The 17,243-nt window shown below is 40.2% G+C and overlaps 1 protein-coding gene across 1 annotated transcript in view; it reads right to left on the bottom strand.

Moving 5' to 3' along the window:
• LOC137657293 (son of sevenless homolog 2-like) overlaps positions 1–17,243 on the bottom strand; it is a 454,104-nt gene that overhangs the window by 255,139 nt on the left and 181,722 nt on the right. Inside the window, 2 exon segments of the mRNA XM_068391627.1 lie at positions 13,049–13,156; positions 13,298–13,454. Coding sequence (XP_068247728.1) covers positions 13,049–13,156; positions 13,298–13,454 — 265 coding nt within the window.

Here is a 17,243-nt window from a genome sequence, read left to right as displayed (position 1 = left end):
CTTTACGAAAGCCGTTAGTGAACCAATTTATTTTGTGTTGCAAGGCATTACTGTAAATTGCTTTTTATTCTTATTCTGTCTGGAAATATTGAGCAAAATTCAGGGTCAGTGCATCCTAGTTCGCCAGTGTCGTCTAATGTACAGTATTGCAATACTGCATTCGTGGACTGCATGGCAACACGAGAGACCTCATAGTTGCCTTCAGACAGAGTATGATATATTATTTCGCTCAAATATTTTGGTTTCTCAAATGAAGTACTTGTCTAAGCTCTTATTCCAAGTTTGAAAAAATCATTAATTTTGAAACAGGATGCCATATCTAGGGAAAGGGGAATAGTGGTGTATATTAGAACTGAGTATCCAGCTTCTGATATGTCCTGTTATGAATGTGATTGTCATAAGATTCAGATCATTAAAGTTTGCAGCAAGCATAACAACTTTTATCTGTAGTCCATCCATCACAATCCAGACTTGGATAAGTCTATTTTTCAATTGTCTTCTTACCATTATGGCTAAGATAAAAGATGATAGAAAAGCCTCTTTCGTGATTGTTGGTGATTTCACTGCTTACCATAGGGAGTGGTTAAATTCTGTTTCTCCTACTGATTACCAAGGCTCAACAGCTTTGAACTGCCTCTGAATCAGGCTGTGAGAAAATCTCAAGTGAAACTACTCACAGGTTTGGTAACTGGTTGGACCTAGTATACACTGACTATCCTGTTGTTATAACAAGTATGGCTGGTTCTCCAGTTGGGACGTCCGATCAAGCCTTTACTTCTCTAGTAATTAAGACTGATGTGTCATACTCATACAAAATGTATATAAAATCTCAAGCAGACTTGAATGGTGTTTTGTATTATCTTTTGTATTGGAATTGGTCACAATTGTTTTAAAGTGTTAAGCCTGTTGTTCTCTTGAATGTGAATCTAGTCAACATAATTAATAGGGCATCTCTTCTCGAGTGATAAAATACCGAGTGAAAGACATATCCTAATTCCATGATGATTGTTGATGCGCTTATTTGGAGAGGCAGGATGCCTATCATCTTTGGAAGGGTAACAGATCAGATTCAACTTTGAATAACTACACTAAGCAAACAGCTGTTGCTCAAGAGAATTTAAGCTTCAACTGAAAAGGAATACAATTTAATCATAAAAGAACAACTCAAGAACACAAGTGGTGGGCTACCCTTAAATCTGCAATGTTTGGTGTAGACTTAACAGTTCCTCCTCAACTTAAACCAGATGAATGTGTCACTAACTGTCCAAAAAAATAAGGTAATACTTTCAGCTAATGTGTTTGATAGCAGTTTAATGAGAAACTTGACCCTTTCATTCCTGTTTTCCTGAGGTTAAACTAACAAGATTAACTTTTAGGTTCTATGAAATCAAAACACTCTTGATAGACCTTGATATTTAGGAAGGTGTAGACCCATATTGACATAAACTTTGCACTTGCTAATGGAGTCTTATCAAATGAATTTCCGGTGAACAGCAGAGTTCTCCATGGGAATGTGTTGTCACCTATGTTGTTTATCCTCCTCATGGATTTTGTAATGCATAGAACAGTCAGAGATGGTGGAGAAGGATTGGAATGGATTAGCAGACCTAGAGTATGCTGATGATGCTGTCTTAGTTAGCAGAACACCACAGGATTGGCAATGCTTGCTTACTAGAAGGCATGTAATATCACACGAGGTGGGGCTGAAGATAAATAGAAGAAAGACAGAGATGATGAGAATGGAGTATGCAACGGAAGAAGAAATATCATTGGAAGGAGAAAGGATTAATGAAGTAGAATCATTTAAGTATTTAGGAACTATGATCTCCAATACAGTGAACCCTCGTTTATCGCGGTAGATAGGTTCCAGACGCGGCCGCGATAGGTGAAAATCCGCGAAGTAGTGACACCATATTTACCTATTTACTGTATTCAACATGTATATTCAGACTTTCAAAACCTTCCCTTGTACGTAGTACTGTTAACAAACTACCCTTTAATGTACAGAACACTTAATGGATGTACTACAGTACTCTAAACTAAAACAGGCACAAATATTAAAGGCAATTTTATATCATGCGTTTCCTAAACACGCTAAAAAGCACGTTAAAAAATGGCAACCAATGTTTTGTTTACATTTATCTCTGATCATAATGAAGAAACAAACTGGAGGTAGAGCTTTGCTTATTACCCAGACATATTTCCCATACTATTCCCTTAGAACTACATCACATCTTCCTACTTTAGATATATATATATATATATATATATATATATATATATATATATATATATATATATATATATATATATAAAAGAATGTTTGGAAGATTGAAAGACGTGCACGTGTTTAGGGGTATGGCTAACGGTATGTCTGATCATTTTTTGGTGGAAGGAAAATTAGTTGTAGCAAAAGAGTGGGGGAATAGAGTAGGTGGATGTAAAAGGGAGGTAGTGAGGATTGAAGAGCTAATAAAACCGGGGGTAAAAAGTAAATATCAGGAAAGGTTGAAAATGGCATATGTTGAGGTGAGAGTAAGAGAAACTGGTAATTTAGAGGAGGAGTGGAAGTTAGTAAAAGAAAATTTTGTTGGGATTGCAAGTGATGTATGTGGCAAGAAGGTTGTTGGAGGCAGCATGAGGAAGGGCAGTGAATGGTGGAATGAAGGAGTGAAGGTGAAAGTGGAAGAGAAAAAGAGGACTTTTGAAGAATGGCTGCAGAGTAATAGTATAGAGAAGTATGAAAAATATAGAGAGAAAAAGGTGGAAGTAAAGCGCAAGGTATGTGAGGCAAAGAGGGCAGCTGACCTGAGGTGGGGTCAGGGATTGGGTCAGTCATATGAAGAGAATAAGAAGAAGTTTTGGAAAGAAGTGAAGAGAGTAAGGAAGGCTGGCGCAAGAATTGAAGAGACAGTGAAAGATGGAAATGGAAGGTTGTTAAAAGGAGGGGAGGCAAGGAAAAGGTGGGCAGAATATTTTGAAAGTTTGCTGAATGTTGAGGATAATAGGGAGGCAGATATAATTGCTGTTCCAGGTGTTGAAGTGCCAGTGATGGGAGATGAGAATGAGAGAGAGATAACAATAGATGAAGTGAGGAGAGCACTAGATGAAACGAGAGTAGGAAAAGCATCTGGTATGGACGGTGTGAAAGCTGAGATGTTGAAGGAAGGGGGTGTGACTGTACTTGAATGGTTGGTGAGATTGTTTAATATGTGTTTTGTGTTGTCAATGGTACCAGTAGATTGGGTTTGTGCATGTATTGTACCACTATATAAGGGTAAGGGAGATGTGCATGAGTGTTGTAATTCAAGAGGTATTAGTTTGTTGAGTGTAGTTGGAAAAGTGTATGGTAGAGTATTGATTAATAGGATTAAGGATAAAACAGAGAATGCAATCTTGGAAGTACAGGGTGGTTTTAGAAGAGGTAGGGGTTGTATGAATCAGATTTTTACAGTTAGGCAGATATGCGAGAAGTATTTAGCAAAAGGTAAGGAGGTGTATGTTGCGTTTATGGATCTGGAGAAAGCATATGATAGAGTTGATAGGGAAGCAATGTGGAATGTGATGAGGTTATATGGAGTTGGTGGAAGGTTGTTGCAAGCAGTGAATAGTTTATACAAAGGTAGTAAAGCATGTGTTAGAATAGGAAATGAAGTGAGTGATTGGTTTCCGGTGAGAGTGGGGCTGAGACAGGGATGTGTGATGTCGCCGTGGTTGTTTAACTTGTATGTTGATGGAGTGGTAAGAGAGGTGAATGCTCGAGTGCTTGGACGAGGATTAAAACTGGTAGGCGAGAATGGCCATGAATGGGAGGTAAATCAGTTGTTGTTTGCGGATGATACTGTACTGGTAGCAGACACAGAAGAGAAGCTTGACCGACTAGTGACAGAATTTGGAAGGGTGTGTGAGAGAAGGAAGTTGAGAGTTAATGTGGGTAAGAGTAAGGTTATGAGATGTACGAGAAGGGAAGGTGGTGCAAGGTTGAATGTCATGTTGAATGGAGAGTTACTTGAGGAGGTGGATCAGTTTAAGTACTTGGGGTCTGTTGTTGCAGCAAATGGTGGAGTGGAAGCAGATGTACGTCAGAGAGTGAATGAAGGTTGCAAAGTGTTGGGGGCAGTTAAGGGAGTAGTAAAAAATAGAGGGTTGGGCATGAATGTAAAGAGAGTTCTATATGAGAAAGTGATTGTACCAACTGTGATGTATGGATCGGAGTCGTGGGGAATGAAAGTGATGGAGAGACAGAAATTGAATGTGTTTGAGATGAAGTGTCTAAGGAGTATGGCTGGTGTATCTCGAGTAGATAGGGTTAGGAACGAAGTGGTGAGGGAGAGAACGGGTGTAAGAAATGAGTTAGCAGCTAGAGTGGATATGAATGTGTTGAGGTGGTTTGGCCATGTTGAGAGAATGGAAAATGGTTGTCTGCTAAAGAAGGTGATGAATGCAAGAGTTGATGGGAGAAGTACAAGAGGAAGGCCAAGGTTTGGGTGGATGGATGGTGTGAAGAAAGCTCTGGGTGATAGGAGGATAGATGTGAGAGAGGCAAGAGAGCGTGCTAGAAATAGGAATGAATGGCGAGCGATTGTGACGCAGTTCCAGTAGGCCCTGCTGCTTCCTCCGGTGCCTTAGATGACCGCGGAGGTAGCAGCAGTAGGGGAGTCAGCATTATGAAGCTTCATCTGTGGTGGAAATGTGGGAGGTTGGGCTGTGGCACCCTAACAGTACCAGCTGAACTCGGTTGAGTCCCTGATTAGGCTGAAGGAACATAGAGAGTAGAGGTCCCCTTTTTGTTTTGTTTCATTGTTGGTGTCGGCTACCCCCCAAAATTGGGGGAAGTGCCTTGGTATATGGATGGATATATATATATATATATATATATATATATATATATATATATATATATATATATATATATATATATATATATATATATATATATATATATGTATATATATGTGTGTGTGTGTATATATATATATATATATATATATATATATATATATATATATATATATATATATATATATATATATATATATATATATATATATATATATTTATATGTATACACATATACATACCTACATATATACATACATACATATATACATAAATACATGCATACATATATACATAAATACATGCATACATATATATATATATATATATATATATATATATATATATATATATATATATATATATATATATGTTACTGTATATATATGGGTTATGGAAAAAATCCGCGAAGTGGTGAATCCGCGATGGTCGAACCGCGAAGTAGCGAGGGTTCACTGTACAAGGTCTTCAGAATTAGAGTTTAGAGAAAAATTGGAAAAAGCAAATCAGACAATGGCTAGGTTGAGTAAAATTTGAATGAGTCATGGTATGACAATGAAACAATCTCCAACAGATTTAGTAGATTTGAGAACAAAGCCCTCAGAAGGATATTGGGAGTTGAATGGCAGGACAGGATTAGAAATGAAACAATAAGAGAGATTACTCGAGTACCATATGATGATGAGATCATGATGAGGGGTAGATGGAGATGGTTTGGGCATGCTCTTCGCACTCCCCAAGAGAGATTAGTTCACCTAAAGTTCAGCTGGGCTCCACAAGGCACTCGAACAGTTGGAAGACCCAGGCCTACATGGCTGGGGATTATGAAGCACAAAGTAGATGATGAATGGAGAAGTATTTAATCAAAAGCTTAAGATAGAGACAACTGGCAAAATCTAACTGAGGCCCTTTGCGTCAATAGGCATAAGAGGAGATGATTATGAGACCAATATGGTATTTTTCCTTTTGGATATTATAAAGACTGCTGATTTCTTAGCTCGTAAGTTGTCTGTTATTTTTCAAAAGTTAGCAAGAGGTGGCTCTTTTTGGACTTAGAAAATTTGTGGTTACCACATTAAGGTAAATAGATTTGAGATAGCCCTACCCCTGCCAATTACCACTCAATTTCCATAATTCACATATCTAGAGTTTTTGAATGTCTTTTGGTAAAACTTGTAAATAGGTATGCTGAAGGTAATAATATGTTTTGAAAGTTTGCAACTTGGCTTTTGCAAAAGCCTTTCAGCATGTGATGCCCTTCTTACAATTTCCAATGCTGTACAGAAATCCCTTGACTGTGGTCAGGAAGTTCACATGATGGGCCTTAATTCAAAATTAAAAGAAACCATTTCTAGAACAAGACAGGAGCACAAGTGGTGGGGCTACCCTTAAATCTACAATGTTTGGTGCACACTTAATAGTTCCTCCTTTACTTAAACCAGATGGATGTGTCGCTAATTGTCCAAAAGAAAAGATAACTGTTTTGGCTGATGAGAAGATAGTAAACAGAGTAATAAGAAACTATCTTCTTCATTCTTGTTATCTTAAGATTAAACAAACTAGATTAGCTTTCTGGTTCTATGAAATTAAAACACTCTTGAAAGACCTTGATATCTATAGTATACACCAAAATGATATTTTTCCTATTGGTTTTTATAAAGACTGCTGATTTTGTAACTCATAAATTGTCTGCTATTTTTCACAATTTAGCATGTTCATTTTGTAGTTGTTCCATTTAGGTAAACATGTTTGTGGTAGTCCTAGCCCTACCAATTACCACTCAATTTCCATAAACCACTCAATTTTCATAATTCCCATATTATCTAAAGTTTTTAAACATCTTTTGGCAAAACATTTAAGTATGTATGCTGAAGGAAATAACCTTTTCTGTAGTTTACAACTTAACTTTTGCAAGGGCCTTTGAACAAGTGATATCCTTCTTACAATTTCCAATGCTGTACAGAAATCCCAACTGTGGCCAGGAAGTTCCTTTGACTGGCTTTCAATTTTATTGCTGCCTTTGACTGTGCTACTCGTGAGGCCCTTGTTTTCAAACGTGAACAGTTGGGAATAGATGGGTCTTTTCTTAGGATCTTCATTGAAGTAATAAATTGCAGAGTTGTTCTAGATGGGCACCTTAGTGAGTAGAGGAATATGATACTTAGTGTTCCTTAGATTAGTGTTCCTGGCCCATTACTTTTCATACTATATTCACATATGTGTATGATACAAATTATAGGGCATGTAGTTGAATCCTAAAAATGCCCTCAAGTATGATTGTGAGTAGGTCTAGGACAGTTACTCTACATCCAGATCTCTGCTTTGACATTTTTCTTTAACTATATACAACTTCTTTATAATTTTAGGTGTGATTAGTGATGGCACAAAAAACTGGCTAATTAAAGTCTTTTACGATTTTTGGTGATCAATCTCTTCTGAAGAAATGTTTCAATTCTTTCATTCTGTCTTCTTTCAAGCATTGTTCTCCTGTCTGGTCTTCAGCTGCTGACTCTCATCTTAATTTGCTGGACAAAAAGTTACGTTCTATTAAATTCCTTATTCTAGATCTGGATATCAATTTCTGGCACTGTCGTTCAATTAGTTCTTTATGCATGTTACATAAGATTTTTTCATAGCAATGATCATCCTTTGCATTCAGATCTTCCAAGACTGTATCATCCTCTATACAGTACTACAGAGGCAAATAATTCTAACGGTCTTGCCATCTCCATTATAAGACTCAACACTACACAGTATTATAGAAGTTTTATTCCAGCTGCGACCAGATTGTGGTATGATCTAGGCAGTTGAATCAAAGGAAATTAGAAGTTTAAACTTACAGTGAACGTTTTTAATATTGAACATGTTGCCAAAAGTATCTCTTCATAGTTTATAGTTTATATATGACAGATCTATTTTAAGGTTCCCCTCTGATGGTCCAGCACTTTGCTGCAGTAGTGGGGCTTGAGTGTCTCAATGATGGGCTAGGCAATGGCGGTTGGGTAGTTTATCCACCCTGGCAGGCTCAACCATACCGCTAAGGAGAAGGAGAAGGAAAACTCCAAAATCAAACCAAACAAGACCCCAACGGCGGAGCTTCCCAGCGCCGGTGGAAGAGGGCAATACTTGTCGGGCAGGCAACAAGGCGGGCCTTGTCATAACAAGAACCCGGCAGACCGATGCAACCAACATCGGAGAAGCCGCCTGTCTCATATGTCTTGAGCCGCGGTGAAAACGGTGTGGGCCAAGTGTGTGTGCGTGGCCGTTGCAAAGCCACGACCACCCAAAACAATATACCCAGCTACTGGCATTCTGTCATTTCCTCCACCCTTCTTCATCTCTTTCTCAGGAGGCTGATGGCTAACGACAGAACCCAATACTCGGACACGAGTGGGCGCCGACGACGACGACGATTTTAAGGTTGTTACTGATCTTAAGATATTTTATATTCTTTATTCATTACTTCTCATATAGTTTATCTATTTCCTTATTTCCTTTCCTTAATGGGTTATTTTTTCCTGTTGGAGCCCTTGGGCTTATAGCATCCTGCTTTTCCAACCTGGGTTGAAGCTTAGCTAGTAATAATAATAATAATAATGATAATACTGTAATAATAATAATAATAATAATAATAATAATACATATACATACATACATACATATACCAAGGCACTTCCCCCAATTTTAGGGGGTAGCCGACATCAAACAAATGAAACAAAAGAGGGGACCTCTCCTCTCTACGTTCATCCCAGCCTGATAAGGGACTCAACCGAGTTCGGCTGATACTGCTAGGGTGCCACAGCCCACCCTCCCCCGTTATCCACCACAGATGAAGCTTCACAACGCTGAATCCCCTACTGCTGCTACCGCTGCGGTCATCCAAGTCACCGAAGGAAGCAACAGGGCCTACCAGAACTGCGTCACAATCGCTCGCCAATCATTCCTATTTTTAGTACGCTCTCTTGCCTCTCTCACATCTATCCTCCTATCACCCAGAGCTTACTTCACTCCATCCATCCACCCAAACCTTGGCCTTCCTCTTGTACTTCTCCCATCAACTCTTGCATTCATCACCTTCTTTAGCAGACAGCCATTTTCCATTCTCTCAACATGGCCAAACCACCTCAACACATTCATATCCACTCTAGCTACTAACTCATTTCTTACAAACGTTCTCACCCTCACTACTTCATTCATAACCCCATCTACTCGAGATACACCAGCCATAATCCTTAGACACTTCATCTCAAACACATTCAATTTCTGTCTCTCCGTCACTTTCATTCCCCACAACTCCAATCCATATATCACAGTTGGTACAATCACTTTCTCATACAGAACTCTTTACATTCATGCCCAACCCTCTATTTTTTACTACTCCCTAAACTTCCCCCAACACTTTGCATCCTTCATTCACTCTCTGACGTACATCTGCTTCCACTCCACCATTTGCTGCAACAACAGACCCCAAGTACTTAAACTGATCCACCTCCTCAAGTAACTCTCCATTCAACATGACATTCAACCTTGCACCACCTTCCCTTCTCGTACATCTCATAACCTTACTCTTACCCACATTAACTCTCAACTTCCTTCTCTCACACACCCTTCCAAATTCTGTCACTAATAGGTCAACCTTCTCTTCCGCGTCTGCAACCAGTACAGTATCATCAGCAAACAACAACTGATTTACCTCCCATTCATGGTCATTCTCGTCTACCAGTTTTAATCCTCATCCAAGCACTTGAGCATTCACCTCTTTCACCACTCCATCAACATACAAGTTAAACAACCATGACGACATCACACATCCCTGTCTCAGCCCCACTCTCACCGGAAACCAATCGCTCACTTCATTTCCTATCCTAACACATGCTTTACTACCTTTGTAGAAACTTTTCACTGCTTGCAACAACCTTCCACCAACTACATACAACCTCATCACATTCCACATTGCTTCCCTATTAACTCTATCATACGCTTTCTCCAGATCCATAAACACACCATACACCTCCTTACCTTTTGCTAAATATTTCTCGCATATCTGCCTAACTGTAAAAATCTGATTCATACAACCCCTACCTCTTCTAAAACCACCCTGTACTTCTAAGATTGCATTCTCTGTTTTATCCTTAATCCTATTAATCAGTACTCTACCATACACTTTTCCAACTACTGTACACTCAACAAACTAATGCACATCTCCCTTACCCTTATATAGTGGTACAATACACGCACAAACCCAATCTACTGGTACCATTGACAACACAAAACACATATTAAACAATCTCACCAACCATTCAATTACAGTCACACCCCCTTCCTTCAACATCTCAGCTCTCACACCATCCATACCAGATGTTTTTCCTACTCTCGTTTCATCTAGTGCTCTCCTCACTTCCTCTCTTGTAATCTCTCCCTCATTCTCATCTCCCATCACCGGCACCTCAACACCTGCAACAGCAATTATATCTGCCTCCCTATTATCCTCAACATTCAGTAAACTTTCAAAATATTCTGCCCATCTTTTCCTTGCCTCCTCTCCTTTTAACAACCTTCCATTTCCATCTTTCACTGTCTTTTCAATTCTTGAACCAGCCTTCCTTACTCTCTTCACTTCTTTCCAAAACTTCTTATTCTCTTCATATGAATGACCCAATCCCTGACCCCACCTCAGGTCAGCTGCCCTCTTTGCCTCACTTACCTTGCGCTTTACTTCCACATTTTTCTCTCTATATCTTTCATACTTCTCTACACTATTACTCTGCAGCCATTCTTCAAAAGCCCTCTTTTCTCTTCCACTTTTACATTCACTTCCTCATTCCACCATTCACTGCCCTTCCTCGTGCTGCCTCCAACAAACTTCTTGCCACACACATCACTCGCAATCCCAACAAAATTTTCTTTTACTAACTTCCACTCCTCTAAATTACCAGTTTCTCTTACTTTCACTTCGTCATATGCCATTTACAACCTTTCCTGATATTTACTTTTTACCCCCTGTTTTATTAGCTCTTCCACCCTCACTAGCTCCCTTTTACATCCACCTACTCTATTTCCCCAATCTTTTGCTACAACTAATTTTCCTTCCACCAAAATCTGATCAGACATACCATTAGCCATACCCCTAAACACGTGCACATCTTTCAATCTTCTAATCAACACATTATCCATTAATGCCCTTTCTACCACTCTTCCATAAGCCACTCTTACGCATGTATACTTGTTTTTATCTTTCTTTTTGAAAAAGCTAGAACTTATCACCATCTCTTGCTCAACACATATCTACCAGTCTCTCACCACTTTCATTTTCACCTGGTACGCCACACTTCCCAATGACACCTACCCAGTCCTTCTACATACCTAGTTAATTCATTCCAGAACTCATTCCGCTCTTCTTCACTTTTCTCACAACCTGGCCCATACGCACTGACAAAAGCCCAACATTCCCTACCCAACCTAACCCTTACCCACATTAACCAAGATGATATCTCCTTCCATTCCACTACTTTACCTGTCATCCATTCACTCAGCAATAAAGCCTCACCTTCTCTTGCTCTTCCCCTTTCAGTCCCAGACACACTACCAGACATTTCACCAAACATAACTTCTCCTTTCCCTTTTATCTTTGTCTCACACAAAGGCCAATATATCCATCCTTCCAATCTCACATCTTTTTCTCTCTATCGTACTACATCCATGCACATTCAAACACCCCAAAACTAGAGTGCGGGAAGCAGTCACTCTCGCCTCAGATCCACCTCTTTGATGTCTCACAGGATTATAATACAGGAGAGGGGGTTCCCAGCACCCTCGTCCCGTCCTTATTAGTCACCTCTTACGACACGCAGGGATACGTTGGCGCTATTCTAATTGTTTTTATAAATAATAATGATAATAATAATAATGATTATTATTATTATACTGTAATAATAATAATAATAATAATAATAATAATAATGATAATAATAATAATAATAATTATAAGCTATTGTTAATAATACCTTCCTTCATCAAAGTACTTAAACCCGTACAGTATATTTTCACTTTGCTTAAATTTTCTACCATTTCTATATATTTCCATGATTTTTGACCAATCAATTTTTTTACATAGTATATACTTAACCAAAGATTTATTTCAACAGCTTCAACTCATTTACTATCATTACTTCTAAAAATAAGAGGAGGTTAACAGCTCTAAATACACTCCTATGTTGGCTTCCAAATTGGTTCTCAAATTTTTACATAAATCCTGCCCTCATATAAACGATGGTAATTATAGGTTATAGGTAGTAGGTTGGCCAGGGCACCAGCCACCCGTTGAGCTACTACCACTAGAGAGTTATGAGGTCTTTTGACTGGCCAGACAGTACAACATTTGATCCCTCTCTCTGTTTACGGTTCATTTTTCCTTTGCCTACACACCCACCCACCGAATAGTCTGGCCTATTCTTTACATATTCACCTCTGTCCTCATACACCTGACAACACTTAAGATTACCAAACAATTCTTTTTCACCCAAGAGGTTACTGCACAGTAAATGTTCAGTGGCCACTTCCCTCTTGGTAAGGGTAGAAGAGACTTTAGATCTGGTAAGCAGCTCTTCTAAGAGAAGGTCAATCCTACCCTTTAAGGGTAATGCTATAGGCTATTTGTCATTTCTCTCTCTTAACGTTGGACAGGTATCTCCAATGATTTCATGACTCACTAGAGCTAATTATAATAAAAGGGTAAGTGATGAAGAAAAATACACATAAAACTATTAATCTAAATTCATTCAAATCCATCACCACTACTAGAGCCACCTAGTCAAGGTACTCATCTGTATCCCATCTCTAGGATTATCTAAGCCACTTTTACTATTCTCTGTCTGTTACTTTTATAACATACTTATATTCTTTCATATGTTTCATAATTTCATATGGAATATATTTTTAAATTAAATCCTTTCCAACATTTTTAGATTTTGGATTTTATAACATTCTATACAAAAATCTACATATACAATTTCTAGGATACAATACATTACCCTGTGTTGATATATTAGCAAGGTAAGCACTGACAGTGTACAGGAATTTTCTCTGGTGAAGATGAAGATCTCGATAATTTTTCAGGAAATAAATATACAAACTATAAATACTGTAAAAGTTAAATAATGTGTACTTTACTAATTATAAAACTCTATAAACACAGAATTGCTATACTTACAGCCGGTGTACAGAAGCTTCTATACGTTGTAAGGAATGTCCGTACAAACATTGGATCAGCATACATATGGTATGTTAACCGTTCCACAAGTTTCGGTAAAGTTGCTCCCTGAAAGAAAGATTTGCTATAACTACCATCCTAAAACAACCAAGGAAAACAAATGACAAAGTTCAGCAATTATCTACAATATTCTTTATCAAGTGTATATTTTAGTTATACTCATTCCATGCTCTAATATTCTATCTTTACCTTGATGAGAGGGGTTCCTGAGTTTTCTTTCTCTTCAATGATTATATTACACTCTGAATCTTCAATAGCAAATAAGTAAACAGACGAATCTGGCAGTCTTAGTGGATGCTGCTTTTCCTCGTCTAATAATATACTGTCTAAGGTTCGTTCTAACATACTGAAATTAAAGAAAAAAATGAATATAAAAACATATACATCTGAATGAACATCAATTTAGCTGCAATATTCCTTGGCTTCATTCAGATTAAGTTTGATTTCCAAGGAACCATATGCGGTAAAATTTATTTATACAGTAAATACATAATCTAAAAACTTCTAAGTCAATTCATAAATTGTACAGTTAATATTCTCGTGAATAAGATAAGCACCTATGTTTTTTTAATTAGTTTAAATACATATGTTCTTGTTAATGACTTTATATTCAATTATATTCTGAAAATTGAATATAAAGTCACTCATATACATCTTCCTTACCTTCATATAGGTAGTAGGTTTGATATTACCGATAGAGAATTATTGGGTCCTTTGACTGGCCAGATCGTACACATTGGATTCTTCTCTCTGGTTACACCTCGTTTTCCTTTAGCCTACACATACACTGAATGGTCTGACCTATTCTTTACATATTCTCCTGGGTCCTCATACACCTGACAACACTGAATTTACCAAACAATTCTTCCTCACTCAAGGGGTTAACTACTGCAATATAATTGTTCAGTGGCTACTTTCCTTTTGGTAAGGGTAGAAGACTCTTTAGCTATGGGAAGTAGCTCTTCCAGAAGGACATTCCTAAATCAAACAATTGTTCTCCATTCTTGAGTAGTCCTATAGCCTCTGTACCATGGTCTTCCACTGCCTTGGGTTACAGTTCTTTAGCTTGAGGGTATACTAGGGCACACTATTCTAACTAATTTATCTTCCTCTTGTTATGTTAAAGTCTTTATAGTTTATATAGGAAATGTTTATTTTAATAGCGTTACTGTACTTAAAATATTTAACTTTTCCTTGTTTCCTTGCCTCACTAGGCTATTTTCCATGCTGGGGACCCCTGGGCTTTAGCATCCTGCTTTTCCAACTAGGTTTGTAGCTTAGCAATTAATAATAATAATACACATACACATACCCAGTCCACTGGCACCATTAACATCATAAAATCACAAATTTTAAGTAATTTGTATTTTTCCTAACAGTACTTACCTTGAATTACTTTCTTAGGAGTATCTGGGAACTCTTCCCAACCGACCAGAATTTTGAGTAGTTTACTCTATTCCCGTTTTCTATGAGGGCTAACCTCAGGCGGAGTGATACTCGCCCTGAGGCGACCCGGGGTCGGAGAGCATGCTTGCTCAGGTCGCGCTCCTCAGTAAGTTTCAACGGAGAGGTTCTCTTCAGCCCTGCAGGGTACTCGGGGTAAGATGGGCGGGCCATAACCCGAAAGTAGTTCGAGGTAAGTACTGTTAGGAAAAATACAAATTACTTAAAATTTGTGATTTGTTCCAACACGGAGTACTTACCTCGAACTACTTTCTTAGGAGACAAACCTTAGGAGGTGGGAGTGTACTGCAGGGCTCCGAGACCGGAATGATGGAAGCAACAAGGGGGAACCTAGATAGGAGGCTAAGTTCCGCTGACCCACTGATAGAAAACACTCGAAAATAGGGAAAACTACCCAAAAACTAACTTAGTGTCCAAGTGGCTTACCTCTGTAAAAACGCCTTGGAGACGTATTCCTTGCCTATGACGTGTCCTATGGCAGCTAAGGTCTTCCGAGTCATTTCAGGGAAGGTAATCAGGGAACAGGGGAAGGTTGATAAGGGGAAAGGTAAGGAAGGAACCTGTGTCTCTTGGACTTACCGCCCACGGCTTCCCCGGGGTTATGACCTTAGATCTTCTGGAGAGCAGAAATGACTGGACCAAGGGCGAAACTGTCCAAAGATTTTCTCGAACAATCCTTCAGGTAGTGTTCCGTGAAGGTGGATTGTCTGGACCAAAAGCCTGCCTTCAGGATTTGGCCCACTGCCATGTTCTTTTCGAAGGCTAACAAGGTACTAAGGCCCCTAATATCATGAGGACTAGGTTTGCCTGAGAGAGGGGCTCCTGCGGTGTCGTAGGCCCTCTTGATCACCTGTCGTAGCCAGAAGGAGATCGAATTCTTGGAAACTGGCTTCTTCACCCGTCCTGTTGAAACGAACAAACTCTTGATCCCTGGACAGAGCCTGGATGTCCTCTCCAGGTACTTCCTCACTGCTCTGACTGGGCACAATATCAAGTCCTTTGGGTTGTCTGAACGAGGGATCGCTGGTACTGAGAATCCTTCGAATCTAGGATCCCAACAAGATGGGTTCTGAGTCTTGGCTACAAAACTAGGCACGAACCTAAAGGTTGCTTCTCGCCACCCCTTTGAGTGCGAGACTTCGTATGACAGCCCGTGCAACTCACTAACTCTCTTCGCCGATGCCACGGCCAATAGGAAGACCGTCTTGAGGGTAAGTTCTTTGTCCAGGGTGTCTTTGAGGGGGCTTGAAGGGCGGCTCTGACAGGGCTTAGAGCACTCTAGCCACATCCCAATGGGGCACCCTTGTTGCCTGGGGGGGACATGAATGTTCAAAACTCCTGATGAGCATTGAAATCTGTCTGGAGGCCCCTAAATCAATGCCTTATAGGAGAAAGACCTGCCCTAACGCCGCTCGAACCCCTTTGATAGCTGGGATAGATGTACCTACGTCATCTCTCAGATATACCAGGAAGTCGGCTATCTCATGAATAGAAGCCCTCAGGGGTTTGATGTTCCGGGAGGCGCACCATTTCGAAAAGACAGCCCACTTTGCTTGGTACACTGCGACTGAGGAACGCCTTAGGTAACCCGACATCCTCGATGCGGTCCTCGACGAGTACCCTTCCTTCTTCAGGAGCCGCTCGATAACCTCCACGCGTGTAGGCGGAGGGACCGAGGGTTTTCATGAAACCTCTGGAAGTGAGGCTGACGGAGGAGGTCTGGCTTGTCCGGGAGGGGCCAAGGGGGAAGGAGAGCTAGTTCTTTTAAGTCTGCGAACCATTCTCTCTTCGGCCACCAGGGCGCTACCAAAGTCATCTCTAGGTTGACCGCCCTCCTCACTCTACTGAGCACTTGCCTGAGCATTCCGAAGGGTGGGAAGGCGTACACGTCGAGGTTGTCCCAAGGATGTTGGAAGGCATCCTCGAACGCAGCCATCGGATCTGGAACTGGAGAACAGAACACGGGGAGTTGTGCATTCAGACGAGTGGCGAAGAGGTCTACCACCGGTGAGCCCCACTTTAGGATGACTGTCCGAGCTACTCCTGGGTGTAGAGTTCACTCCGAGCCTATTGCTTGGCCTACCCTGCTGAAGCCGTCTGCTAGAACGTTCTTTTTCCCTGGGATGAACCTGGCTGTAATTTCCATCCTTTCCTTTGCAGCCCATTCCAGTAGCTCTGTTGAGAGAGTGCATAGCTCCTTGGATTTTAGTCCTCCTTGTTTCTTTACGTAGGCCACCACCGTGGCGTTGTCGCACATCAATGCCACGGTGTTTCCCTGGAGGAGATGCACGAATTCCTGACATGCTCTTTGAACGGCCATCATCTCCAGAATGTTTATGTGTAGGGTCCCTTCTTCGATAGGGACCACTTCCCTTTCGTTGATTCGTTGAGGTGGTGTGCACCCCCATCCCTCCTTCCATGCGTCTGTGAATAACAACATCTCCGGAGGATCGGACGCGAAGGGCATTCCCTTCAAGATGTTCGCTCTGTCGTGCCACCACTGCAGGACCTCTTTCGTCTCTGGGCAAACCGGAACTATCTTGTGCGGGGACTCCCCTGGGGCCCAGAGTTCCTTCAGGTTCCATTGAACACCCCTGAGTTTGAGCCTCCCCCGTGGGACTAGCTTTTCTAGTGACACTAGATGGCCCAATAACCTCTGCAAATCCTTGGC

The sequence above is a fragment of the Palaemon carinicauda genome, chromosome 18, assembly GCF_036898095.1.
Source record: "Palaemon carinicauda isolate YSFRI2023 chromosome 18, ASM3689809v2, whole genome shotgun sequence".
In the NCBI taxonomy this organism is placed as follows: Eukaryota; Metazoa; Arthropoda; class Malacostraca; order Decapoda; family Palaemonidae; genus Palaemon; species Palaemon carinicauda.
Note: the sequence above shows the minus strand (reverse complement) of the source record. Positions and strands in the feature narration are given on the sequence as shown.